Source organism: Macrotis lagotis, chromosome 7 (genome assembly GCF_037893015.1).
Source record: "Macrotis lagotis isolate mMagLag1 chromosome 7, bilby.v1.9.chrom.fasta, whole genome shotgun sequence".
NCBI lineage: Eukaryota > Metazoa > Chordata > Mammalia > Peramelemorphia > Peramelidae > Macrotis > Macrotis lagotis.
This window is the reverse complement of record NC_133664.1, coordinates 207,292,888-207,319,921: the sequence shown is the minus strand read 5'-3', so window position 1 is coordinate 207,319,921 and position 27,034 is coordinate 207,292,888. Positions and strand designations below refer to the sequence as shown.

General features: G+C 37.3%; 1 protein-coding gene across 1 annotated transcript in view; it reads left to right on the top strand.

Moving 5' to 3' along the window:
• The window catches only part of CCND2 (cyclin D2), a 33,653-nt gene extending 20,191 nt beyond the window's left edge, over window positions 1–13,462 (top strand). Inside the window, exons 4-5 of the mRNA XM_074194620.1 lie at window positions 249–394; window positions 8,561–13,462. Of these exons, the coding sequence (XP_074050721.1) occupies window positions 249–394; window positions 8,561–8,716 (302 nt within the window). The 3' untranslated portion in view covers window positions 8,717–13,462. The remainder of the gene's footprint in view (window positions 1–248; window positions 395–8,560) is intronic.
• Window positions 13,463–27,034: the final 13,572 nt, after the last annotated feature.

Genomic DNA, 27,034 nt, shown 5'->3' with positions numbered 1-27,034 from the left:
AAATGATTTACAAAAAGTTACCCAGAAGGTAGAATCAGGATTCAAAATCAGGTGCTTATGAGTAGAAGGATCAAAAGCAGGGAAACCCATTGGATAAGGATATCTTTTGCATTTGCTCCCCAACCTGTCTTGCCCAGTAGGGGCTCTTTTGGGGTTGTATCATTGTTGAGCTTCCACAAACCAAGATGATTTTACTGTGTCTTCTTCCTGTGCCCTTATATCTCTTTGCCTTTTCTCATTATGCACAGACTTTAACTTTGCCATGTACCCACCCTCGATGATTGCAACTGGAAGTGTGGGAGCAGCCATCTGTGGCCTCCAGCTTGACAGTGAAGACAACTCTTTTTCAGAGCATCTCACAGAGCTGCTGGCGAAGATCACGAATACAGATGTGGTATGTGAGCCCCTCCCCCCTCGCAAAAGCCTGGGAATTTCTCTTTTTCTAACAGAGGGAAATGGAAGTTTGGTTTAATACTCACAAATTGGGTAGATTTTTTTTTATACTTTTTCCTTCTAATGTTTGCTGTAAAGAGAAAGTGGTATAATTGAAACTTCATCTTTTATATTTTAGAGTTGTGTTCCAAATAAAGGATTAATAACATCCTTTCTAGAGCAATTATTCATTGTATAAAGTAGTAGATATCAGGATCTTTCTAGCTAACTTTCTATCTCATCACAAAACAAATGCTGCAAAAGATTCATAAACCTGTATTAAAACTTACTTAAAAACAAACATTGCCCCTGTTATGAAAGATTGGGAGCTAGGAAAGAAAGACTTCCAGGAGATTTGTATGAATGTTGAAGTTTTCTTATGGATTGACCAGTGGATTTTCAGGTTCTAGATCTTTTGGCCAGCTCTTTCTCCTGAATGTGGTCATCTTCTCTTAAAAGGGGGACCTTTCTGAAGAGCCCAGTTGGGAACTCCCAAGCTTTAAGGAGTTGCTGCAAAAAAACAACCCCCCCCCAAAAAAAGAGTAGCTTCCAAGGCTACAGAAACATCAGTCTCAAGATCACTATTGGGCCACCCATAATCAAAGAAGAAAACTCAAAGCAGGATAGACAGTCAGAGACTTTAAATCCAGTCTCAGGTTCAATGAGACAAATACATGAACTCATGGTCATGAAGAGCCACCATACATAGGTGGATAGTCCATGGGTTCAAGTCCCAAGCCTAACTGACAAAAGAAGGGTTGAAGGGGAGAGCAAGAGTGACAATCATTTCTCCTTTTAAAATTTATTACATAGAGGGCAGTTTTTTCTGCTTGGTCAGAAATCATTTTTCACATAGGCTCTCATGGGGACCAATGAGGGGCCTCTGGTTGTATGTGACTTTTAGTCAAGTGGGGCTGAGGCATAGTCTCAGCTTACTAGGAAATGGCCCTATCCACAGACCAAGAAGCATTATTATCTTCAAAACATTATTATAGATACTAATTTCTTTTTTTCTCTTTTTGAATCCCCAAAGTACTTTAGTTTCAGACTTTTAAGCCCATATGAAGAAATATAATGAGTCATATCCCCTTAATGTCATCTCACCATTAAAATCCAACTATGCAATTGGGGAATGTTTTAAAATTTCTGACTATTAAGAACCATCTTTATCTGTCCTTCATTTTAAAGATGGAGATATCAAACTCTAGAGATATGAAGTGAACTTGCCCAAAGGCAATAAATAGCTAGTTAAAAAACAAAACAGGATCAGAACTCATGTCATCTGATTGCCTCCTGTTGGATCCCATCTCAGAATATAATTTTTCTTAATGGAAAAAAAATTTCAAAGGAAATCAATTGAAAGATAGGTATCAGCAATGCATAGCATGGAAACAACGTAAACTAACAAACTATCTTCTATAGGGGGAAGCAAGAATAGGTGAAAAATTGTAAAACTCAAAAAACTTAAAATAAATAAAATCTTTCTAGAAAAAAATGTTTTATTCAAAAATAAGAAAGATAGGTATCAGAAGAAAAATAAAGTAGTTCACAGACCTCAGGTTCAGTAACCCTGGTTTATAGGAAGCATGGAGAGAAGGACGTTTGTCTTTAATAGTGCTTGAAAATTACCATGACAACATGCAAGAATGAAGGAAAACTTCACCATGACACATTCCAAACATACCAAGGGCTTTGAGAATGTTTTAGTTTGGGAAGTCTGCCTTGGAGCATCCTGGGTCCTTAAATTTAGTGTCTTCACATGAAGGGGAAACTCAGGTGGTCACCCTTATCTCTCTGCAGTCTGCATTTAGAGATTATCTTGTAAAGATGCAGAGGACCAAAGATGATGTTTAATGTCCTATTCAGGAAGCCCCTTAAGGAATAAACCTGTTTTGTGGATTTTGTTTGTTTTGTTTTGTTTTTTAACATGTGCTCAAAAATATTAATCAGACACCCTAGTGCCATTCACAGTTCTTTATTGATTAAACTAGTGCCTTCATTAAATTCATAGAATCTTAAGGATTTGAAAAATCATTTAGTCCAATGCCTTTTTATAAATGAGGAAATAGACTCAGAATGGAAATTCTCTACTTTTCCTTTGATAAACCTTAACCTGTTTGGAAAATAATTGCTTCTTTTCTCCTGAATTTTCCTTCTCTTGCAATTTAGATTCCAGCCAAACAGGCAGCAACTCTTGCCCTGATCTCTGCAGAGATAATAAGGTCACTCTTATCCCTGGAGTTTGAATTCAAAGCTTTATTTGATTTTGATCTGTTTTTTGGTAATTCCTGTATCATTCCAAATTGTGATCCAACAACAAATCCAACAACAAATGCTTTTATATCACAATTTGGTGTTTCCAACCTTCTGATTTGAGGGTGGGTCCCTTTTCTCTTCATACAAATGCTATTTCTGATCTATTATGGTTGATGATAAACTGCTTGGTCAAGTATGGTGCTTGAGGATGAAACTCGATGTAAGTGAAGTTAGAGGCTGGCCTGCTTGGCTATCTGTCTTGGATAAAGAACTAGTATCAAAGAATAAATAATGATACCTCACATGTATGCAATGTTCCATAGGTTTACAAGATGCTTTTCTCACAGAGGCACTTCAAATACTAGCAAATACCTATGTTGTTTGGCTATACTTATTTAATATAAGGGTTGGGTGTTTTTTTTAATTTTTGCTTTTTTCTAGTGAAGATGAAATAGGAGGGAAAAAATCAAAATCAAAACAGTCAAATAATTGGGGAAGAGGGAGAATAGTGTCAATACTGTTCAGAAGGGTTTTTTCCAAATTAACTCAATATATATGTATTCTTCATCTTTAGTGTGCTTAGTAGTTTTGGATGCTTTGAGAGAATACAGAAGAAATGGACAATAACCTTTAGTATTTTTAAGGACCTCATTATACAGCTTAACACTCAGACTAGAGTGAACAATTCAAGAGTTTCCTATTTAAGCACTAAGTTATGTGGTAGAGGCTGTTGGTGCAATAGGAAGTCACTGAGGGCCAGGACCTCTGATTTGTAGTAGCACAGATGGATTGTCAAACCACAAAATATATGGAACATGGAGCTCCTTTTAGAGACTCTATGAAAACCAAAAAAATAAAATAAAATAAAATAAAAAATAGGGTGGCTAGGTAGTGTAATGGATAGAGCACTGGCCCTGGAGTCAGGAGTATCTGGGTTCAAATCTGGCCTCAGACACTTAATAATTACCTAGCTGTGTGGCCCTGGGAAAGCCACTTAACCCCATTCGCCTTTCAAAAACCTAAAAAAATAAAATAAAAAGTAAATAGACTCTATGAAATTATTTCCATCTGGGGCAGCTAGGTGGCACAGTGGATAGAGCACCAGCCCTGGAGTCAGGAGTACCTGAGTTCAAATCTGGCCTCAGAAACTTAATAATTACCTAGCTGTGTGGTCTTGGGCAAGCCACTTAACCCCATTGCCTTGCAAAAACTAAGTATATATATATATATATATATATATATATATATATACATATATATGTATATATATATATATATATATAATTTCCATTTGATGTTCAGCTCTCAAATATAGAAGAAACTCAAGCACAAAGAATTGACATAGAGGGATTATGTGATATTCCTCAGGTGATCAACATATAGGAGAAGCAAGAGCCCAGGTGAAAGTGGCATGCCACTAGTAGTCAGGCTGTCTCAGAACTTAACCTCAGTATCACAGATTTTTAGACCTGGAAAGAGCCTTTGACATGACCCAGTCTGGAGGCTCAGGGGAAGAGAAGAAGCATTTCTATTATCATCTACTATGGACTAAGAGTTTTACAAATAATATCACATTTGATCCTCACAACAATCCTGGGAAATAGGTGCTATTATAATCTTCATTTTACAGTTAAGGAAACTGAGGCAAACAGTTGACCAGGGTTATACAGTTAGTATCAAAGGCCAAATTTGAACACAGATCTTCTAACTCCAGGCCCATTGTTCTATTTACTGACCACTAAGGAACTGAAATGAGTTCCTTTTATAACCAGGTAATGACTGAGATCTAAGAGTAATGGAATTCTGGGAAAGTTGGGCTTTTGTGATTCTCTGTGGTTGCCAAAATAAACAAGAAATACTTCATTCTAGAGAAAAGCTAAATAAGAAGCCCAACAGTTTTATCAGGAATAAAAAGTCTGTTGGTGTGTTATATTTTAAGTAGTTCTTTCCTATACTTAATAATGCTATCAAAATGGGGACTAAATTTAAAGATGAATCATATGCTCAAACACTTTAAAAACCAGGTGGATATGATTGTTGGGGCTTTGCCAAGCAGTATTTGAGAAATTTGGGATAATTGGAAAGGTTCTGCAGAAGCAGAGAAAGGCAAATGTTCCATTTTTTTTTTCAAACAAAGGGAAGAGAATAAGGGTCTCCCATTTATAGACTAGGAGTTTAACTTCAAATCAAGTGTGAAGGATTTTTATGTGGAAGAGGATCAGATGGGTTCCCTTTGGAAGGCAGAACCTCCATGAATAGAGAAGGAGCAGGGAACAACAAAATGGCAAACAGATTCTTGATATTAGGGAAAACTTAACAACCAGAGTTTATCCATTAGTAGAATGGGCTGGAACCACTGGAAGTAGTAGGTTTCTTATCTTTGAAAGATCTTAAAGCAAGGGCTAGATGATAACTTGTTGGAGTAGAATTTCCTTATGGAGTATGTGTTGGGCTGGACAGACCTGAATTCTCAGTGGTTCTATTGTAAGGACTCTGGACCTGCCACCTAGACCCTGACTCCTTCAGGGCTATGACCTCTTCATGGGCTTCATTTGCTCCCAAGGCAAAATGAGAGAGATAGGAAAATTAATGTCCACAGACATTTTCATTGATATTAGGCCATTTTTGTTACCATTGTGGAAGGACACTGCAATTTTACCATCTATATGAAGACACCTTGGTGTTTTTAAGTCTGTCCATCAGTCCCTCTCCTTTGTGATGTGTGTCTGCCACAAGGTTGTAGCGTTATATTTTATGTTAGAAATGGCCCTCCCTATGTCTTTGCCTGAGATCTTTTGAGAACATGGGTCCCTTAAAAGTTTTCTAGGGGATCATTTTTCCCCAATCTAGTCACAGTGTCTCTCACACACACACACACACACAACACACACACACACATACACACACACACACACACACACACACACACACACACACACACACACACATATTTTTCCAGAGCACTGGTGATGTTTTTCTGGACTTCTGAGATTTGCAGTTTGGGGGGGGGGAGTTGGCAAGGAGGGTGGGGGGGCAGGAGGAACGGGACTTGTTAGGAGGGGGAAGAACGAACTCCAGGTTTCTCTCTCCTGCCTTATTTTTCCCCTGGGCTACATTTTGTATGCAAGGGAACGTCAGACCAATCAGCCTCGGAAGAAAAGGGCAAAAAAAAGTTTCCTAAGTTGTCTTTGCCCGAGTTGGCAGCTGCTCTGGGGGTTTATTCAGGTTTTTGTTCCCCAGTGGAGTGCTGTGCGTGTGTGATGACAATGAAGAGACACAGTTAACACTGGGGGCTAATGGTAAAGTTCCGTCATCCCCATTCATGGACGGAGGGGAAGCCAGCAAGCAGAGGAAGTGAGAAGCCCATGTAATGAGCCGGAGATCACAAACATCATGGCTGTCAGGGCTTTGAGTCTAGGGAGAGGAGAGGAGGGGTGAAAAGGGAATGGGGCTGGGGGCAGCGGTCTGGGATCGTGAGAGCTGGAAGTTTGCCTTGATTCCCCGGCATTGTAGATGTCACCTGTCCAAGCTGACATGTTCAGGCTGAGAGGCACAGACTGAGGTGGGGAAAATAGTGTTGAACTGAGAAGCAGAGACCCAAGCGATGGTCCCAGTTTTATCTCTTAAAATGGTGGAGGGAGAAATGTTCACCTCTAAGGCTCCTTCCTAGTTTTGAAAACTCTAAAATGATGTGGTTCTCTTCCTAGAGCTAGATGGGATCTTAGAGATCACCAAAACCTCCTGAATGAAGTCATTCCCCTGCTTTCCCTAAATTTAGACCTCATCATCAACTTTATCTTTCCTTTCCTCTTTCTAATTTATCCACTTAGAATTCTGGAATTGCAGCCTGGGAACTTATCTCTAGACCCAACCATACCTGAACAGTAATTTTCTATCAACATAGTTGACAGGTCATCATCCAGTCTTGGTTTGAGCATCTCCATGATGGAGCAAGCAGCCCCAAAATGTTCCTCTCAGTAAATTCCTCCTCACTTTTCCCCCTCTAATAGAATGTTTGTTCTTGAATGAAGATCTTTCTTCATCCCTAGAATCCTAGAATGTTTGTACCTATTTCCCCCTAATTCTCTTCATCCCTTCCCCTCCCTCTTCCTTGCAACCACCAACCCCTTCTCCTAGATGTGCCCCTCCCCGCTCTTGTTCTACTCTGCTTTGGCATTGGTTTCTCTGTCACCTCGATGGCAAGATCTCTGGGTCACAGCCGTCAGGGCTGTTTACAGTTGGTGTGGTTAACATTTCACAGTACCACATGCCAGCTAATAAATAAAGATTTGCCTTCTGGAGTTTTGCCCAGCAATATCCCCCATTCATCATCTCAGAAAAAAACTAGCACAGCCTGTGAGGTCATGATTCTTAGACAGGGTCTTCATGATGGTCTGACATGTTCTATGGTCTTTAAATAATGTTTACAGGGTGACTTAAACATTCTTCCCCTCTCTTCTCCAGTAGGACAACTGTAGAAATGACTTTTTTCAGATGAAGAAACTGAGGCTTAACCACTAAGTATGTTAGGTAGGATTTTAATCCACAGTCCAGTATTCTTTCTGCAGGAAGATTGGAGAAAAAAAGCCCTTTCCCCTAGAACTAATAGAAAGATTTGGGTTCAAATCCAATCCCAGATAACTGCTGTGACCCTGAACAGGTCACAACCTCTGTCTGACTTACTTTCCTCAACTATAAAATGAGATTTGTTGTGAGGAGCAAATGACATATTTGTAAAGGCAATGGCATAGAGAAAACACAATAAATACTTCTTTTTCCCTACAAAAGACTTTCTAATTCTAATAGTCAATAGGAATAAAGGATGTACCTGCCTGTTTTATATGTAGTAATATCTCACTTCTAACTCTTCATGACCCCTTTTGGGGTTTTCCTTGGCAAAGGTACTAGCAGAGTTTGCCAATTTCTTCTCCAGCTCATTTTACAGTTGAGGAAAAGTAGACAAGCACGTTGAAGTGATTCACCCCGGGTCACATAGCAAATAAGCTCTGAGGCCATGTTTGAATTCTAAGCCCAATTCCAGAGTATGTATTCCATCTACCAAATCTCCAATTTTTTTCCTTGTGAACTTTTTCTAGCTATGCCTCTTCTGTATTGTAATTGTGAAGGTGACATTTTGAACCTGTGTGAAATGTGTAAATAGATAGCAAGTTCATTTCCTATTGTCTGGCTCCATTGTCTTCTCACACCACAATATCCATCATCTGTGTGTCAAGTGCAAATTTGGCAAGCATATTTTGAATTGCTTTTTCTGAGTCATTGATAAAAATGTTGAATTGCTCTGAGCAAAGGACAGATAGATCCCTGGAACACACCACAAGAGACCTCCCTTCCGCTTACCAATGACTATCCTTTGTATTCTTTTATCCCATCAGCTGCCCCTAACTCTAACCATCATCTCTTGTCACTTTTCTCCACATTACCCCTTGGAATACTTTGTCCTATTTTGATGAAATCTAGGTATATGGTGATTAGAACATCTCTCTTAGTTACTTTGCCTCCCAAAAAGAAATTAACCCAGTCTGGCATAAAGCCAATCTAGCTTTTAGTGATTATTGCTACCCTTTCTAAATGCTCAAACCATTCCTTCAATAGTTATGTAGAATTTTGCCAACACCAGAAGTCAAGCTCTCTGCCCTTTAGTTTACAGACTTTACCTTTTATTTAAGATGAAGACCCCTCCTACCCTTATACTATTGAACTCCATAATCTTTCAAAGTTTCTGACAGTAGTCAAGTCATCTCTGTCAGTTCTTTCAGTGCTCTTGGATGTGGGTCACCTGTACCTATTGATAAGAGGAGTTCTATGGTGGACCTACTCACTTATCTTCACTTTCAAATCACTTTTCTTCTAGGATTGCCTGAAAGCCTGCCAAGAACAGATCGAGGCTGTTTTGGTGAACAATCTAAGGCAAGTTCGGCAAGAGGAGCAGCAACGTAATCCTACAAAGACGGTGGATGAACTGGATCAAGCCAGCACCCCCACAGATGTGAGGGACATCAACCTGTGAGGATGTCAATGCAGAGAGAGAAAAAAGAGAGAAAAAGAGAGTACTTGCTCTCCAGACTCCCATTTGGGCGTTTTCTTACTTTGTGGGGGTTTTTTCGCGTGTGTGTGTGTTTTTAGAACAAAACTTTTTTTAATCTCCTCCCACCTAGAAATATTTAAGGGTCTTTTAGAAAAGAGAAAAAAGAAGCCTACAAAAAAAAGTTGAACTATTAAAAATATGTGGTGCCTATAATGTTAAAAAAGAAGGGAATTGTGATCTTTGTGACAAATTACTGTTTGGTTATATATAGTTAAATGCTTGTATGAAAGCATACAAAGTAGCTAGAGAAAATGTATGCTTGCAGATGTGGGAACAAAGCAGATTATACTCTATTTTTCCATATTATGAACTAGTGCATACATCCCCAATTTAGATGGGAGAAAAGAACTATGTGATTCATGGTTTAATTAGATTGCAAAGCAATGGACGAAAGGGGTTTGGGAAATGAAGAAGTAATGAGGGGGCAAAAGAGAAAGATAATTATCTCTTCTGATGCAATTGAACCATTCTGGATGCAGAAGTTCTTTGACTCTCTAGTCGCCTCTGGTTTAATTGGAAATGTATGTTGGATTTCTCTGAGTTAGTTGTGCTTACTCCCATCTGCAGTAGCTCTGCCAAGGAAACAAAGAAGATGCTTTATTTTGCCAGACAGATAAAGGTGATTGGTTCCTGGGTGTGATGTGTTGTTTCTCCTTTAAACACGGTCCACCGTAGACAGTAGCATCACATTGTCAGTGTAAGGGAAAGGTCAGCTTTGGGCCATTCCCAGGGGTCGTGTTTTAGGGCAGAAAAACAGGACCAGAGTCTGAATTGCTGCAATAAACAAGGGTGATGAGGTCTTCACATCCTTCACCAGTCCAAATTAATTCCGTGGACTGATTAACATTTCTTATCCACAGCTCAGCATTATTATAAACTATTCCATTCAAAAAGCACTTTGAAAATTATTCTTGAGGGATAAATGGGATGGTTTATGAAAATCATGTGGAATAAAGGATAGAGAGGAGTTGAAAAATATAGTCCTCCTCTCCTCCCTCCCCAGTCTGTATTATTATTTCTATATTGCATCTGATATACTCTCTCAATAGCTCCTGCATTAATGCTAGAAGATGAGAGACACCCCATTCAGGTGACATTCCCATCACAACATTCCTGATGAAACTCCAAAGGAAAAAAATGTTATTCCTGTGTCACAGAAGGATCTTAATACACCTACCTGCACACTTCTCCTTTGGGCCTTAAAAGAAAATTACTGTTAATGCAAAAGTCAGGTGACTAAACACCAGGGGCGCAGTGTTGTGTTTTGTTTTTTCCTTTTTTTTTTTTTGAGGGGGGGTGGTTAATTTTATTACAAAATTGTCTTCAGTGTACTTGAATTTTTTCCACTTTGTTTCAAAGAGGGAGCAAAGGAGTTGGAGCAGCAAAAAAAATTTTTTGCACAGTTATATTAACAGGTGATAGGGGGTATATGAAGCTATTGTTTGAAATATTGTTTGCATTTTTTAAAAGAAATCATAATGGGCTACTTTGAAGCATTATTTTATAAACAGACTTGTGTCTGGCAATATGAGGGTTGAAAATGCAATTTTAAAAAATTTTTAGGGTATCTTTCATTTGTTTTTATCTGTTTGGGGATTTTTTTTGTTGTTGTTTGCGCTGCTAAGAAGCTACGATCCTTCATTTTTATCCACATTAACAGTACTTAGCTGTAATGTTTCACTGAGTGTGCTGCTATTTTATAAACATTTTGATAATATATTATTTTACTGCTTAAATTTCAAATCCTGAAGCAGGTGGTTAAGTTGAGCTTATAAGTTCTGTGATTTACTGGAAAAGCCCGTGTATACCTTTTGTTTTTTTTTCTCTGATAGTGTATTCTTTTTTTTTTCCTGCTCATATTCTGCAAAAATGGCATTTACTTTACCTCAGGTTTACTGGATACAAAATAAAAGGTTCACACTCTTTTTTTCCTAATACCTCACAACCTTCTGCTGGGGACCTTTTCAAATCCTTGCTGTAGGAGATGGGAAGATAAATCTCTTCCTTCCCCCTCAGAAAGAAGATGGGCTACTGTAGCCTCTGAAGGGGGCAACTTATCCCCTGAGAACTATTTCTGACCACGAGGATATTGATTTAGGCTCCCATTTTGAATTAGGTATCCTCATCATCATAGTGGAAAAAATACACTGAACACCAGGGAGTCCCTGTAGGGCATATATTTAGGTACCAACAACTATGCAGTGGATTTAGAAGTCTGGTTGGCCTTCATTGACCAGGTGTCAGGAAGAGACAATAAAAATGGATCTTGGCAGCTTGTTTGCAAATCCATGTTTTGCATGCTTTTAAGGAGAAAAAGCCTTTCCCACATCCATTCTATTCATGTAGGATCTTTTATTACAAAGGGTCGCTCATTCCCCAGTCTCTGACCCACTGAATTACAAACACCAAACCTTGAATGTAATTTTATGGTGATTGTTCCTCCTACTACTGTCAAACAAGGCCCTCTACCAGTGGTATAAACAAATTTCACATGGAGGATTTTGCTCTTATTTACCTAACTTGAATTAGGATAAACTTAAAGGACAGGACCATGAGTCCAACAAGAATCATCAGTGTAGAGTTTTGTTTCCTCAAAATCTAAGAAGAAAAAATATACTGCTTCCCTCTGCACTTTTCAAAAAGATAATCAAAGGGAATTTTGAGTAGTAATTCTTTACCCTAAGATGGAGGCTGAGAATCCAGTCAGTAAGCCTCCCCATTTATTTAAATGATCATTTTTGACAAGGAAGTGAGATGAGATCATTTTTAAAATTCACAGTGAAGAGTCTTTGAAACAATAATGTCCAAATGAGAAAGGTATTTCTTCTCAACCTATGCCAATTTCCCAGCCCCAACACTTAAGGAGTTAGTATTTCCGTTCCCTTTTTACTTTTAACATCAGAGATCTGTGTAATGAAGTCGATTTTGAGGAAGCACACTTAGGTAGAGAAATGAATCCTTAATGAAGAATCTCAGGTCCTTTCTCCCTTGATACTGTTTTCTTATGAGAAGTCTCTCTTCCAGGCTCCAGATTACCCAATAATTTTAGCTTATTCCTTTGTCCCTTGATCTCATCAAAGGAGTTGTGCCACCAGGTTTGTTTTTAACTTTTTACCAATCTCCCTTTCGCCTCCATTGAGAGCTATTTGGACTTTTTATTTTTTTGCATTGTGATTTTTTCCATCCAGTATAGTCAATCCTTAAAAAAAAAACCAAAACATCAAATATAGTAAAATAGTATAATATATAATACAGGTTCATGAAAACAGAGTAACCTGATAGGGAATCTCCCCACCACTACAGACAACAGAGTCCTCCCCAAGAGGTAAAAAGAAATACTACCAAGGAAGTACAGTTCTAGGGAGTTATTTCAAACAACTAACAATGTCCACATTGACAGACATCTGTCACAGGACTTAATCCACAGGAATAGTCAGGTCAGGAGATGGACCTGTCTTTGATACTGCATGCTCTCTCTAGCAAATTGTTTCCCTTAATACAAAATTATTTTTACTTAGCTTAGAACCTTAAGAATCTGTTTAGATTGTGTCCTGATGTCCATACAACAGACAATGACACTGTAGTACCTAGTTAGGGGACTTTCTTAGGGAGCAGAATTCTCATTCTGCATGACTCTGAGTAGGGCTATTAAGAAGGAAATGACCAGTTGCACCTTATAATAAATATTACTTTTCTAAATTAAAAAAAATTGGTTGGAAGATGAGGGTAGAGAGAATATTTGAGCAAGCCAACTTGAGATTGACCAGTCTTCCAGGACACCAGGATTTCTCCTGGTATAGTCCAACCTGTGCATAGCTTTTAAAGAAGATAAATTAAAGTTTAGACTATAATGCCCCACCTATTCTCCCTCCACCTCCAGAATTAATCAGAAAATGATGAGATCTTCTAGTAGGATATCTATTTAGAGATGGAGATGATAATCTATTTGCAAAAAATTGGGTACAAGAATTTGATTACTCCATCTACCTTATAGATGAATCTTCAATTCAACAAGAGCTTCTCCATGCATTTGTGTATTATTGATTCTTTAAATAATTAAGTTCATGATATCTTTGTATCTTGTCTCTAGCTTACTCTTTCCATACAACCCACTTTAGAAAGGGTTAAACAAAAGTCCTTGAAGAATATCCATCATCCTACATATTCTGGCAAGCCCCTGCCTATAATAAAGCAGATGTGTTTCTTGCTTCTGACCACTGCCCATAATTTGGCAATTCCTAAATTCCCATCAAATACCAGGTCACTGGATTTTTTCCATTATGTTCCATTATCACGTACCTCAGTTAACTCAGTTACAGAGTTTCCGGTCTTGAACTTTTTTTCTGCTTTAATGAGTGTGATGCCACATCATTTCAATTTTCTTCTCTCACAATGGGCTCTTTAAGAGGCATGGTTGCTTTAGAGGTGGGGGGATGCTAGAGAGTACTGTCAGAGACCTGCTCTGTGTGAGCCAAGTCTGGAGAAAGTATATGAGTTTGTGTTATGGGACAGACTGTGACATGTAGCCGATTGCCTCTTAAGAAGGCTGATTTGTTCAGTGTTTTTAAAATTAATAACCTGTTCTTCTGACTAGTTTGAAGTTGGATTTGAGAAATGGTTTTGGATGCAATTAGATATGCTGTATGGACAATAAACTCACTGACCTAATTCTCTCATCTTGACTCATAATTCATACATCAGTAGTTCTAAGAACAGAATTGTACCATTCATTGCCAGTCACACCCATTTTGAAATTTATTTGCATCTCTTAATAGCACTGGCCATTAAATTTTGGGCATTTAGTTAATCAAAAAAAATACTTCTTATGTGATATGTAAATTCTTGGGGGATAATTTAAATGTATTTCATGGGAGGTGCCACTTAGGTCAAAATATTACATTGTTAACCCTCTTTTTTTTCTTTCAATGATGTTGTGGCCATTTTGCTTAACTCCACCACTCAAAAAACATCCTATTAAGACAGATAGGTAGCAAATATTACCAGAACTTAAAAATTGGCCTCATGAGTCACGGGGTTTTTTGTTGGCTTTGTTTTTTTTTTTTGTTTTTGTTTTTTAACATGAGTCCTAAATTAGGTTTGTATAACATCTCCATTGGCTTCACCATTTATCAGAGAATATTGGATCTGCATTCTGGCAATAATCTTCTTTACTGCTTCTGTAATCTTGGTTTTCTTCCATCATCCATCATCATAAGTCCAACATCTGCTTCTGTGTCACTATGCTGAAACTTTCTTAAGGAGTCTCATTCTTTAATAGACTGATCATTGCTCCAACCTCTTTCTCTAGGCTATTAGACTCATACTCATAGCACCCTTTTGTCTTTTAGTATGTTTCCTCTGCTTCTCCAGGAATTCCATCTATTAGAGGATATTTGGATTACCTTCATATACATATGTGTGTGAATATATATATATATGTATATATACTTCAAAGTATCTGTTGAATATATCTCAAAAAACTTTAATTTTTCTTATTGTGGATTAATTCTTCCATCACCACAGACTATGTATGATTTTACAAATAATCTTCAACCATTGCTGAAGCTCAAATATATATCACCTAAAAGCCCAGTTAGTTATGAGGTCCTGAGATGAAAGACATGAAGTCCATCATTAGGACTTTACTCAAAGCTTTTTCGTAAGATCTTTCAGAGCTTGTCATCCATTAGCATACTTTTCAAGAATTCAAAGTCAACTATATATAGATTGAATAAGGTATTAGAGTAGGACTTTTAAAAGTGACTGCTCTCAGTAACTTTATTTAAATTTGAAATTAATCTTCTCTTCAATTCTGTATTTCCCCTATTCCCTTAATGTTTTTATTTTGCCTGGGTCCAGTACATTTAACCAGGTGATGTCTGAATAAAAATTGAAATTAATTCAAAGTACTAGTACTATTCTAGTGTGTTATCCTGGTATCAACTTGGTCCTAAATTCTTGAAGGGCTATGCCAGCAGAATACAATTTCTAGTTCTTGACTATACATACAGTTCTTAATCTTTTTTTTTGGCTCATAGATCCCTTTGGCAGTCTAAAGAAACTATGAACTCCTTTATAGGGTAACATTTTTAAAAATGCATAAAATAAAATCAAATTGCACAAGACAATATCTTGAAGTACAAATATTAACTTTTTTTTTGATTGGTATTTTATTCTTCCAATTACATACTATGGTTGTTTTTCATCATTCATTTGCAAATTTATAAGTTGCACATTTTTCTATCGCCCTTCCCTTTCCTGAGGCAGAGAACAATCAAGTATAAATTGTACAATTGTGTTCAACACATTTACATATTAGTCATTTTGTGCAAGAGGAATTAGGATTAAGGGAAAAGAAAGAAAACCATGATATAGAAAGCAAAAACATAAGAGAAGTTTTTTTTTTTAAATGAATATAATATGCATGATTCTATGGTGGTTTTTTTGGTTTTTGGTTTGGGTTTTTTTTAACTCTGGATGTGGATGGCGATATCCATAACAAATCTCCCAGGGTTGTCCTAGCTCTCTGAATTGCTGAAAAGAACTGCATCCATCACAGTTGATCAACTCACAATGTATTTTTTTAGGTTGTTTTTTTTTTGCAAGGCAAATGGGGTTAAGTGGCTTGTCCAAAGCCACACAGCTAGGTAATTATTAAGTGTCTGAGGTGGGATTTGAACCCAGGTACTCCTGACTCCAGGGCCAGTGCTTTATCCACTACACCACCTAGCCGCCCTGCAACTCACAATGTTGTTGTTAATGTGTATTTCTGCTTCCCATTCAGCATCAGTTCATGTAATTCTTTCCAGGCTTCTCTAAAGTCCAACGACTCATGATTTCTTATAAAACAATGGTACTCCATAACATTCATATACTATAACTTGTTCAGACATTCCCCAATTGATGGGCATCCTTCAATTTCCAATTCTTTGCCACCACAAAAAAAAACTGCTACAATTATTTTTGAATGTAGGACTTTCCCCATATTTTATGATTTTTTTTAATATACCTAGAATTGGTATTGCTAGGATAAAGGGTATGATCAGTTTAGTACTCTTTGGGCATAGTTTCAGAAAAATATCTCTTTAAAAAATAGGTTCATAGACTTATTCCTACCAATCTGAATTGACTTAATTTCAGATCATATATCTATCATCTTAAAACCATCTTACCCATGATCTGACAAAGGTTCAACAGCTTGTCTGTAGTGATGAATTTTTCAGCCATAGTAATTCAAAAATAGTAGTATTGTGATCCTTATTAGGAAAATAAATACCCACCCTGAAGAAGTTAGCAATTTTTGAAGAAAGAGGTAACACCAAAAGAGGATATTTTTTAATATTTTAAGCACACTTCTTTTATGGCCAAGTTCATTATTATACCAAATCAGTCTCCCCCCTAGTAGGTGGGCTGGTGGTGCTAAAAGAGCTGAACTTGAAGTTCAGAGACATTGGTTCATTTTTCAATTCTAATACTGACTGTGCCATCCTGAGCAAATCATTTAACTTATCTCAGTTTCCTCATCAGTAAAATGGGAGTCCTAGGACTTGTACCACCTAACTTAGAGGGAAGGTCATAGCTGAGAAAGTGTTTTATAAATCTTAATGTTATATGTATTTAGATATGGAAATGTTTTGTATTTTTGGTGAGGTAGAGAAGAAATCAAAGGATACTTCCTCCCTGCCATAGATCAACAACTCATTTGATTTCTTATATATTAGAAAGTTACCTGGGCTACTGGTGTCAGCTCATAGGTACCAGAAGCAGGGTTTGAACCTAGTTCTTTCTAATTTCACAGGTAATCCTCTATCTACTTTTTCACCTTGGGAAGGGGAAGGGGAAAATATTAATTATATACATAATTATATTTGTATAGTGGTGACTGTGTTAAGTGCTTTAAAAATATTTCACTTGATCTTCATAGCTTTGTGAAGGTTCCCTTTTTATAGCTAAGGAAACTGAGACAAAAAGAAGTCAAGAGACTTGCCCCAGTATCTGAGATCAGATTTGAACTTGGATCTTCCTGACTCCAAGTTCAGCTCTCTGTCATTCAACATGCAATATACATAGGAATTACTATTATTACAAAAAAAAAGTCATAACATCTCCAGTAACTATAGATGTTAGATCTTTATCAAGATAACCAAAAGAAACTCAACTAATAACAATTATGAACTCCCTTTATACTTCAGAACTTTAAGGGAATATTATAAAAACAGAAAGACATGATTCCAACTGTCAATGAGTTTTCAGCCTGATTAGGGAAATGATATATACATAAATGAAACCAGTTAAAGAATACATGAAAAGCAAATTTATTAAATTCAAGTTTCAACAATGTGCAAATGGAGTATATTTAATACCAAAGTCTCATGGAACCTAAAAATGAATCACACTTTCTGGGGGAAGAGTTTTACACAAATTAAAAAATCTTTTAGAGAAATTTTCATGAGAATTTTATGCTTAACCAAGTTCTGTACAATTTAAGTTAGGAAATTGGGATGGGGTTAAAGAATAAAATAATTGATTATTTATGTAATGTCTTAAAGTTTGCAGAGTACCTTATAAATGTAGTAGGGATTATTATATTCATTGTCTCATTTGAGCCTCATAACCACCTTGAGAGATTGGCACCACAAACAGTAGGGTCCCCATTTACAGATGTGGAAATAATCTTAGGGTAAGGGTCAGAGATGAAATTTAATGTATCATCATTCTACTCTACATCAAGTTGCCCACATTGAAAAGTTAAAGAAGATAAATACTCCAAGAAGAGATAACTTCAAAAACAGTTTAATATAAAACTATCTGGCCAAATTCAGAAAATCACAAAATTTGAATGAAACTTGAAATTACCATTCAAGTACTACTGCAGCTGAAGAGATGATGCTGGATCTAAAAAAAATCTCTTGTCTCTCCTTACCTTTCTGCTGACCTTGCTCTCTTTCCTTCAGAAAGGACTCATAGTATAACAGTTCTGACAAAAAAAGATCTTAAGACTATTGGACAAAAACTTTAGGGGAAAACTGGAATGCAGTCTGGCAGAAATTAGACTAACATTTGGAACAATGCCTCCCAAATTATAAAACTCTGCATCTCATTAAGATCCAGTGAGACTACTAGCAGGTTATTCATCAAAGAAAGATCAAAACAAAAGGGTAAAAAAATTAATATTTACCAAAACTCACACACATGTACATACATGTATATTCTCTGAAGAGACAAAGAATTAGAAATTAAAGGAGTACTTATCAATTGGACAATGGCTGAACCATTCAGACCTTTGTCATGGTATATTAATGAAATACTATTGTGCCCTAAGAAATAATGAAAGGAATAACATCAGAGAAACTTGCAGAGATTTATGTGAACTAATTCAGAAAAAAATAACTAGAATCGTAACTACAACATTGTAAAGAAAAATTACTTTGATAGACCTAAGAATTCAGAGCATTACAATGACCAACATGATTCCAAAGAACTGATAATGAAACGTGTTACCCATTTCCTGAAAGAGAGATGACGGACTCAAGATGTAGAATGAGACAAACATGTTTAGACATGGCCAATGCAGTAATCTTGTGCTTGAATGCAAAAATTTGTGATGAGGGGTCCCCTCTCCCTCATGGGTAAAGGGAAGGCATAGAAAATAACTTTTTTCATTGAAAATAATAAATGTTAAAAAAAAGGTGGCTCATTGTAGGAAACCCTGTGCCTTCCCCTTCGAGTACACGTGTTGCATGAACAGCGGTTTGCTATAAGAAACATACCAGATTAGCCACCATTAGCATCATTATCTACTTTGTGTCTAAAAATCAACTAGTAATTCTGAAACACTGAAGAATGGATGAAGATTATTTTGTGATCATAACTCTGCTGGACTAGAGTATTTTTGCAGCATTCCTTGTCATCAGAACATGGTTAAAGTTTAAAATTAGAAGCAGCAGAAAACTAGCTTGTAAAATTTATCCAAGTAGAGTGAAGGCTAGGCTGTCTTGGGAAAATAAACATTAAAACTTAAAGCAATGTTTAAAAAAAATACCCTGAGATAGGTTGGCCAGAAAATGGAACCAACCTTTAGGAATAAGTAAATCAAACAGTAAATCACCTTATGATTCTCTCCCATCTCACCCATGTATCAAGTCCCACAGATTTAATTACTATCTCTCTGCTGATAATTCTCCAATCTACTTATCCTGTCCAAATCTCTCTGCTAACTACCAATCATGCATTTCCATATACCTTTTAGACTTCTCAAACTTCTCAAAGATGTTTATCCAATAAACATCTTAAACTCAACATGTCCAAAACTGAAGTCTTATCTTTCTAACTAAACTCTCCCCACTTCTACTTTTCCTGCAAGTTCCTCAGGTTCTCAATTTAGTCATCCTCATTTCCTCACTATCTCTCACCCCCACATCCTATCTGTTGCCAAGATCTATCTCATCTTTGTAGCATCTCTCACCTATCCCCTTTTGTCTTTTCTGGCCCTGCCACCCTCTTGTGCAGGCCCTCATCATCTCATGGCTGGGCAATATTGCAATAATTGCTGATGATGCTATCGCTGCCTCCCTCAATTCTCTCTCCACTTCCAAGCCTCCATTCAACCATTAGAAGTATTTTCCTAAAGTACATAGTAGATCACCTCTACACTTAATAAACTTCATTTTCTCCCTTAGCCTCCAGGATCTTTGGTTTGACATTCAAAGCCCTTCAAAATCTAGTCCTCACCCTTCTCCTTCTGTCTTTCTAGGCTTCTCGCACCCTACTTTTGACATGTTCTCTTCTACTCTTCCATCCAGTGACTACTGGCCTTCCGATTGTTCTAAGTAAGACACTATCTACTGGCTCCAGACATTTTTTTCTGACTCCAATGCCTGGAAGACTTTTGTTTTTTATTAATTCTTGTCTCCTGCCTTCCTTGTCATCCTTCAAGTCCCACTAAACTTCCATCTTCTATAGGAAATCTTTTCCAATTCCTCTTAATTCCAGTAACTTCCCTTTGTTGAATATTTCTTATTTTTCCAGAAGATAGTTTGTATATATTTGCTTGCTTCTTTCCTGTCCCAGTTAGATTATAAACTTCTTGCGGGCAGGGTCTGTCTCTTGCATCTTTTTGTTCTTTTTGTATCCCCAGTACTTAGCACAATGCCTTGATACATAATAGATAGCTTGAAAAATATTTATTGACTGATTAATCTAACCAATACTTAATTTTGGCTTATTTTAAAATGTGGCTCTGAAAATATGTTCCATTCACAACTATTCATTTCTGCCTTATCAGTTTAAGTCTCCCATGATGTTTCTGACAACACATTTGAATTATGGGTTACTCTATGGTCAATTTATCCAAGTATTGTAGACCAGGGTCTGGTCACTGTTTGGCAAGTCCACTAGATGGCGCAAATGTAGCTCTCGTCTGACTACCTGAAAGCAATTCATACACATTCTAATTTTCCAAGGCCAATAGTCCATCCAAACATGGCAGGTGTCTAGAGATTCCTTCAACTCCTGAAACCCCTGTTTGACTTTTAGGTAGTCCAAATATGAATGTATACTGGAGTTAGTGCAGGGATTTGTATGAGTGTTTTCTTTCCTTCTCTGCCTCTGAAGAATCTTTTTTAAAATTTTTTTTTTTGCACTGGAAAAGTGCCAATTAATGTGATTGTTTCCATATGCAAAGAAGAACAAAAAGAATAATTATACATGAAACAATATATGCCTAAAACAAATAACATGCCCCCTTTGAAAGCATATAATAAATTCAACATTAGCTTTAAAGATATCCACCTTCGGGGGCGGGGGGGGGGTTCTTCCTCCAATTTTCTTTTGCTCTTTTCTGTGTGTCTTTTAAAATGCTTCAGTGATCCTCTTTCCTTATTTGTGACATCATTATCACTTAAACTCTGCTTTTCTTGAAACTGCAAAAAATAGAAATAAAAATAAGCCCTTCCTAAAGACAAATAAACATAGTCAAGCCAAACAAACCCATACACCAGCCATGTTCTAAAATGTGTATGTCACTCACATTACTAATCCATCATCTCCCTTGAGAGGTCAGTGGCAAGCTTGTTACATCACTGGATATAACATGGATTCAATGTTGGCCATTGCAATGATCACTTCTTACCACCTCCACACATATCTTAAGTTTCTAGTACAAATATTTTCTTTAAAAATACAAATAGAAGCAAATTTTCTTTTTTAAAAATTGAGTAGTGGTGGGCAGAGCCAAGATGGAGACAAGAATGTATGGTGTCTTAGGCGCTCTTTCATAAAACTTATAAGCTAAGGACTCTAACTAAATTTTCAAGAGACAGAACCCACAGAGGGACCCAGGGAGGCAGTTCTCCTACTCAAGTTAACCTGGAAAAGAGCAAAAAGGCTCTATTCCCCCAGGGTTGGAGGGGTGAACCACCAGAGGGGTGGCCCACCAGAATGAAAGAACTTCAGCCTCCCAAAGGCAACCCCAGGGCGCTAGGAACCGCAGTTCACAACAGCAGGGAGTTCCCTGAGCTATGCCTGCCCAGGAGAGCACCAAGCACAAATTGGGGGAATAGCGGGGGACCTCTGTTAGAGTGAGCTCATGAAGCCTAGGCCTCAGGGCACACAGAAAGAAGGAGTGGCCAGCAGATGGAAATGGAAGCAGGTGGAGGCAGTAAGCAGGAGCCCCCAGGGCATGAGCCCATTGAACCTAGGGAGGGGAGTGAAGAGAGAGACTGCCAGGCTCTGCCCCTGGAACAGGACTCTGGGGCTCTGACCACATTCAGATCCTGATCCCAGTTTAGGCCCCGCATAGAACAGCACGCCCCCCCCCACCTCAGCCCCATGGCAGAAAGGAGCGCATATGGTCATTCACAGACCAGGAGGGAGGACAGAGCATCATACACTGAGACCCTTGTGAGTGTCCCAAAAGCTCAGAAAGCACCCCAAAACCCAGCTCAGGCTGGGAAAATGAGAAAGCAGAGAAACAAGAGGAATGCTATTGAGAAATACTTTGCATATGAACCCAAGAAGGATCAAAATACTCAGTCTGAAGATGAGGAAGCACAAGCTCCTGCATCTAAAGACTCCAAGAAAAACAGCAATTGGGCTCAGACTATGACAGAGCTCAAAAAAGACTTTGAAAATCAAATGAGGGAGTTAGAAGAAAAACTGGGAAAAGAAATGAGAGAGATGCAGGAAAAACATGAAAATGAAGTCAGCAGCCTAGTCAAGGAAATCCAAAAAAATGCTGAAGAAAATAGCATGCTAAAAACGAGCTTACATCAAATGGATAAAACAGTTCAAAAAGTTATTGAGGACAAGAATGCTTTTAAAAAGCAAAATTGGCCAGATGGAAAAAGAGATAAGAAAACTCTCTGAGGAGAACAAATCCTTCAAAGAATAGAATTCAGGGAGATTGATGAATTTATGAGAAACCAGGACTCAATACTTCAAAACCAAAAAAAATGAAAAATTAGAAGAAAATGTGAAACATCTCATTGAAAAAACAACCGATATGGAAAACAGACTTAGGAAAGATAATTTAAAAATTATTGGAATAAATCCGGTCTCAGACACTTAATAATTACCTAGCTGTGTGGCCTTGGGCAAGCCACTTAACCCCATTGCCCAGCAAAAAAAAATTATTGGAATACCTGAAAGTCATGATCAGGAAAACAGCCTTGACATCATTTTCAAAGAAATACTACAGGAAAATTGCCCTGATATTCTAGCAGAGGGCAAAATAGAAATGGAGAGAATCCACTGATCCCCCCGAGAAAGAGATCCCAAAAAATAAACCCCTAGGAATATTATAGCCAAATTCCAGAACTCCCAAGTCAAAGAGAAAATATTATAAGCAGCCAGAAGGACACAGTTCAAATATCATGTAGCTGCAGTCAGGATCACACAGGACTTAGCAGCAGCTACATTGGAAGCTTGTAGGGCTTGGAATATAATATACCAGAAGGCAAAAGAGCTTAGAATGCACCTAAGAATCAACTACCCAGCAAGGCTGAATGTCCTCTTCCATGGAAAAATATGGATTTTCAATGAACCAGGGGAATTTCAAATGTTCCTGTTGGAATGGCCAGAGCTGAACAGAAGGTTTGATCTTCAGATACAGGACTCAGGTGAAGCATGGAGATTGGAGGAGAAGGGGAAAATATGAGGGACTTAATGATGATGAACTGCATGTATTCCTGTATAGAAAAATGACACTGATAATACTCATATGAACCTTCTCAGTTAATAGAGCAGGTAGAGGGAGCTTTTATAGTTGAAGCACAGGAGAAAGCTGAATTTGAAGATAAAATAAGGTGTAAAAATGGAGTCAATAGAAAAAAGGGAAATGTAATAGGAGAAAGAAAAAGGAGAGGGGGAATAGGCAAAGATATTTCCTATAATAAGATTTTTCTTTATTACAATGGACTATTGCAATGATATGGAAGGGGGAGAATGAGGGAATCTTTGCTCTCATCAGAGGTGGCTAGGAGAGGAAACAGCATATATACTCAATGGGGTATATGCATCTGGAGTAAGAAGGGGGGGGGGACAGGGGGAAGGGAGGGTATGTGAGTGATGGAGGAGAGGATGGACCATGGGGGGAGAGTGGTCAGATATAACACATTTTCTTTTTTACTTCTTGCAAGAGGCTGGAATTGGAAGCCTGTCCAGGACCATAGGGCCCGGTAGATGCTGGGCCTAGGATGTGGTAGGGGGGCTCAGGGCCTCTTGGCCCCAGAGCTGGGGATCTGTCTGCTGCACCACTCAGCTACCCTACAGCAGAATCAGAGTGAAAGGAGAGAGAAAATATAGTACATGGTAGTGGAGAAATAAGAAAGGAGGGAGTTGCGATCAGCAATGACAAAGGTGGAAAAATATGGAAGTAACTTTTGTGATGGACATCATAAAGAATGTGATCCACCCTCAACGGAGTTGTTGGTGTTGGAACACAGACTCAAGCACATTATTATTATTATTATTATTATTATTATTATTATTATTATTTGGGGGGTGCAGGACAAATGGCTCTGGGTAGCCTGCCTGGGGCCGCATAGCAGGGTGATTGTTGGGTGTCTGAGGCTGTATTTGGACCCGGGTGCTCCTGGCTCAAGGGCCAATGCTCTGTCCATTGCCCAGCCACCCCTATTATTATTATTACTATTTTATTTTATTTGGGGGTTTTTCGGGGGGGGGTTTGGTTTTTGCAGGGCAGTGGGATTCGGGTGGCTTGCATGTCACAGGGCTGGGTGATTGTTGGGTGTATGGGGCCAGATGTGGGCTTGGGTGCTCATGACTCCAGGGCTGGTGCTCTGTCCACTGCACCACCTGGCCATACCTACAATTATCACTATTATTTTTTTTATTTTAATTTTTTTCTCTCCCCTTTACTTTATCACTCAAGTGAGTCTATATTTTGGAGGGGGAGGGGGTATTTTGTTTACTCTTAAACAAGAATATTTTATTAATGTATAAAAAATTTGTACAAAATGAGAATAAATAAATATTTAAAAAACATTATTTGAACAAAATGAGAATAAATATGAAATAAAAAAATTAAGTAGTTCAGCCTTCTCATCATCTTCAGTCATATTTTTGAGCCCTGGAGTGTTTGTTCCTTCTCTCTCCCCCAACCCAGCTTTTTTTACATTATGTATTATTTTTTAAAATATTTTTATATTTTCTATAGTTATAAATAATTATAGATATTATATGCAGGACATTCTGTAAGATCCACAGAAACAGCAAAATGTGATAGATATCCTTACTCTTATCTACAAAACTTCACATTAAATTTCTTTATCTTAAAAGTTTGGTTGTGGGGCAGCTAGGTGGCACAGTGGATAAAGCACCGGCCCTGGAGTCAGGAGTACCTGGGTTCAAATCCGGTCTCAAACACTTAATAATTACCTAGCTGTGTGGCCTTGGGCAAGACACTTAACCCCATTTGCCTTGCAAAAAAAAAACAACCTAAAAAAGTTTAGTTGAATTTAAATAACTTTTTATTGAAATAAATTATAACTTGGAAAATGTTAAGCATAATTTAGTAATCATATGTAAACTTAATTTTGACACTAGACTTTGTTATTTGACAAAGTGTTCCAGTATCAGCATCTGACAAATATTATCTTAAATCTGATTCCAAATCAAGTTTATACTTGTATTTTGATTTAAAACAAGAATTAAGCAAAAATGCTTGTTTACACAATATAAATCTAAATTGTAGAAACAGAAATTTTACAAATTTTCTTGCTGAGAACTGAGATTGTTTTCCTTTATAGCCACCCAACCTATCAGTGAAAATTAATCATTAGCATATAAAATATTTCATTTTTGACTAGCTAAAGACAAGTTATATATTAATTTTTTTAAGTTTTTTTTTTCCAACTCAATTGGTTTAAGTGGCTTGCCCAAGGCCACACAGCTAGGTAATTATTAAGTGCCTGAGGCTGGATTTGAACCCAGGTACTCCTGACTCCAGGGCCGGTGCTTTATCCACTGTGCCACCTAGCTGCCCCATATACTAATTTGACATATATTTAAAGTGCAATTGCATTAATTTTTAACATTGTTGCTATATAAACAACCTTTGTAAGGAATCTCTTCAGATGTAACTTTCTTCTCCTTCTACCATTGACACACCAGCCATATATTCTCACAGAAACTCTACAATTGACTAGTATTGCCAGCCAATTCATTTAAAAATCCACCAGAATAGAAATGTAAGCAGAAGATGAGATTGGGAAAATGGCCTTATAAATACTGTGATGAGAGGCAATATATAGCTTGTTTTTTTGCAGAACATTTGTGATGATTTGTGATGGTTTCAAGATGGTTTAAAATGTACCCATTTACCTTTCAAAAACACAAACATTTGTTCTTTATTGATTACATGAACACATCTTATGAGGTATGATTACAGGGTAACAAAGGAGAACAAGGTAATTATTATAATGTATAGAATACAAATCAAAGTAATGTCTATTTTGTTTGACCATTCATTGGAAATCAATTTGCTCTCATATGTCAGACCCTCATGACAGTATGGAAACAATTTGATTATTGGTTGAGAAACTACAAGGATATACTCTCATCATGGTTTCAGATCACTAAAGAAACACACCTATAATGTTTCAAACTTGCACATTCTTGTTGTCACAAAAGAAAAATATATTTGAAACATAATTGGGCAATATTTACTGCTTAAGATGCTATCATAGAATTTTTAGTGCAAAACCTTTAGACTCCCTTCCTAAATGGGAAGCACTGTGCTATATATATCACGCTGCCTTCCATTGGAACAAATAGTTAAATATTTGTTATTCTCTTTGATTTAACAGCATATACTTGTGAGATTGAAATCTTACTGTCTTTTTCTATCTTTATACTATCAAAGTTTTGGTTTAGGAATTCTGAATGATGTTTCATGTTATTCTCCATTTAATTCTTTTATTCTCCTTCAAAATGTATTTATTTAATAGCTCTAAGCAATATTAGATATTTCTGAATTCTATAATTAGATTAAAATTAGATTTTATATAGAAATCATTCTTCCTTCTTTATTTTATTATTTTATTTATTTTTGCAGGGCAGTGGGGTTAAGTGACTTGTCCATGGTCACATAGCTAAGTATTACATGTGTTTCTGAGGCAGGATTTGAACTCAGGTCCTCCTCACTCCAGGGCCTATGCACTATCCACTGTACTAACCAATTACCCTTAATTTTTTGTTGCTTCTAAGAAATATTGTCTTAGGGTTTTCCCCCTACCTTAAATTTGTCTTAAGATAGTTATTACTGATTCAGAATTGCATAAATACACATTATAAAATTTCATTAAATGAATTAAATAAATAATATATTGACTCCCTTTTTTAAAAAAAGCCAATGATTTCTACTCTGTGGACTCATTCTGTCAGGGTGGTTTTTCTCTAAGGCTGTTGGATCAAGCTCTCATTCTAAGATTGTTCTCATTGTTAGCAGCCACTTTCAATTCTTTTTAATCATTTATCATCACTTAGCTTTTACAAAGGGATATTTACTTTGTAACTATAGTAAGAATAGAAAGAAAATCATTCCTCCTCCATTCCCTAACATATGGAGACACTCTCAGACCATCTTAGACCATGGGGAGAATGGGGAGATTTAAGGAAATTTCTTCAGAGCATTGGTCCCACCAAATGCAACCTAAAATCTGAATGTGTCTGCATCTCAGTTTCTAGTCTCAAAAGTCATTTTTTCAGAGCTATATGCTT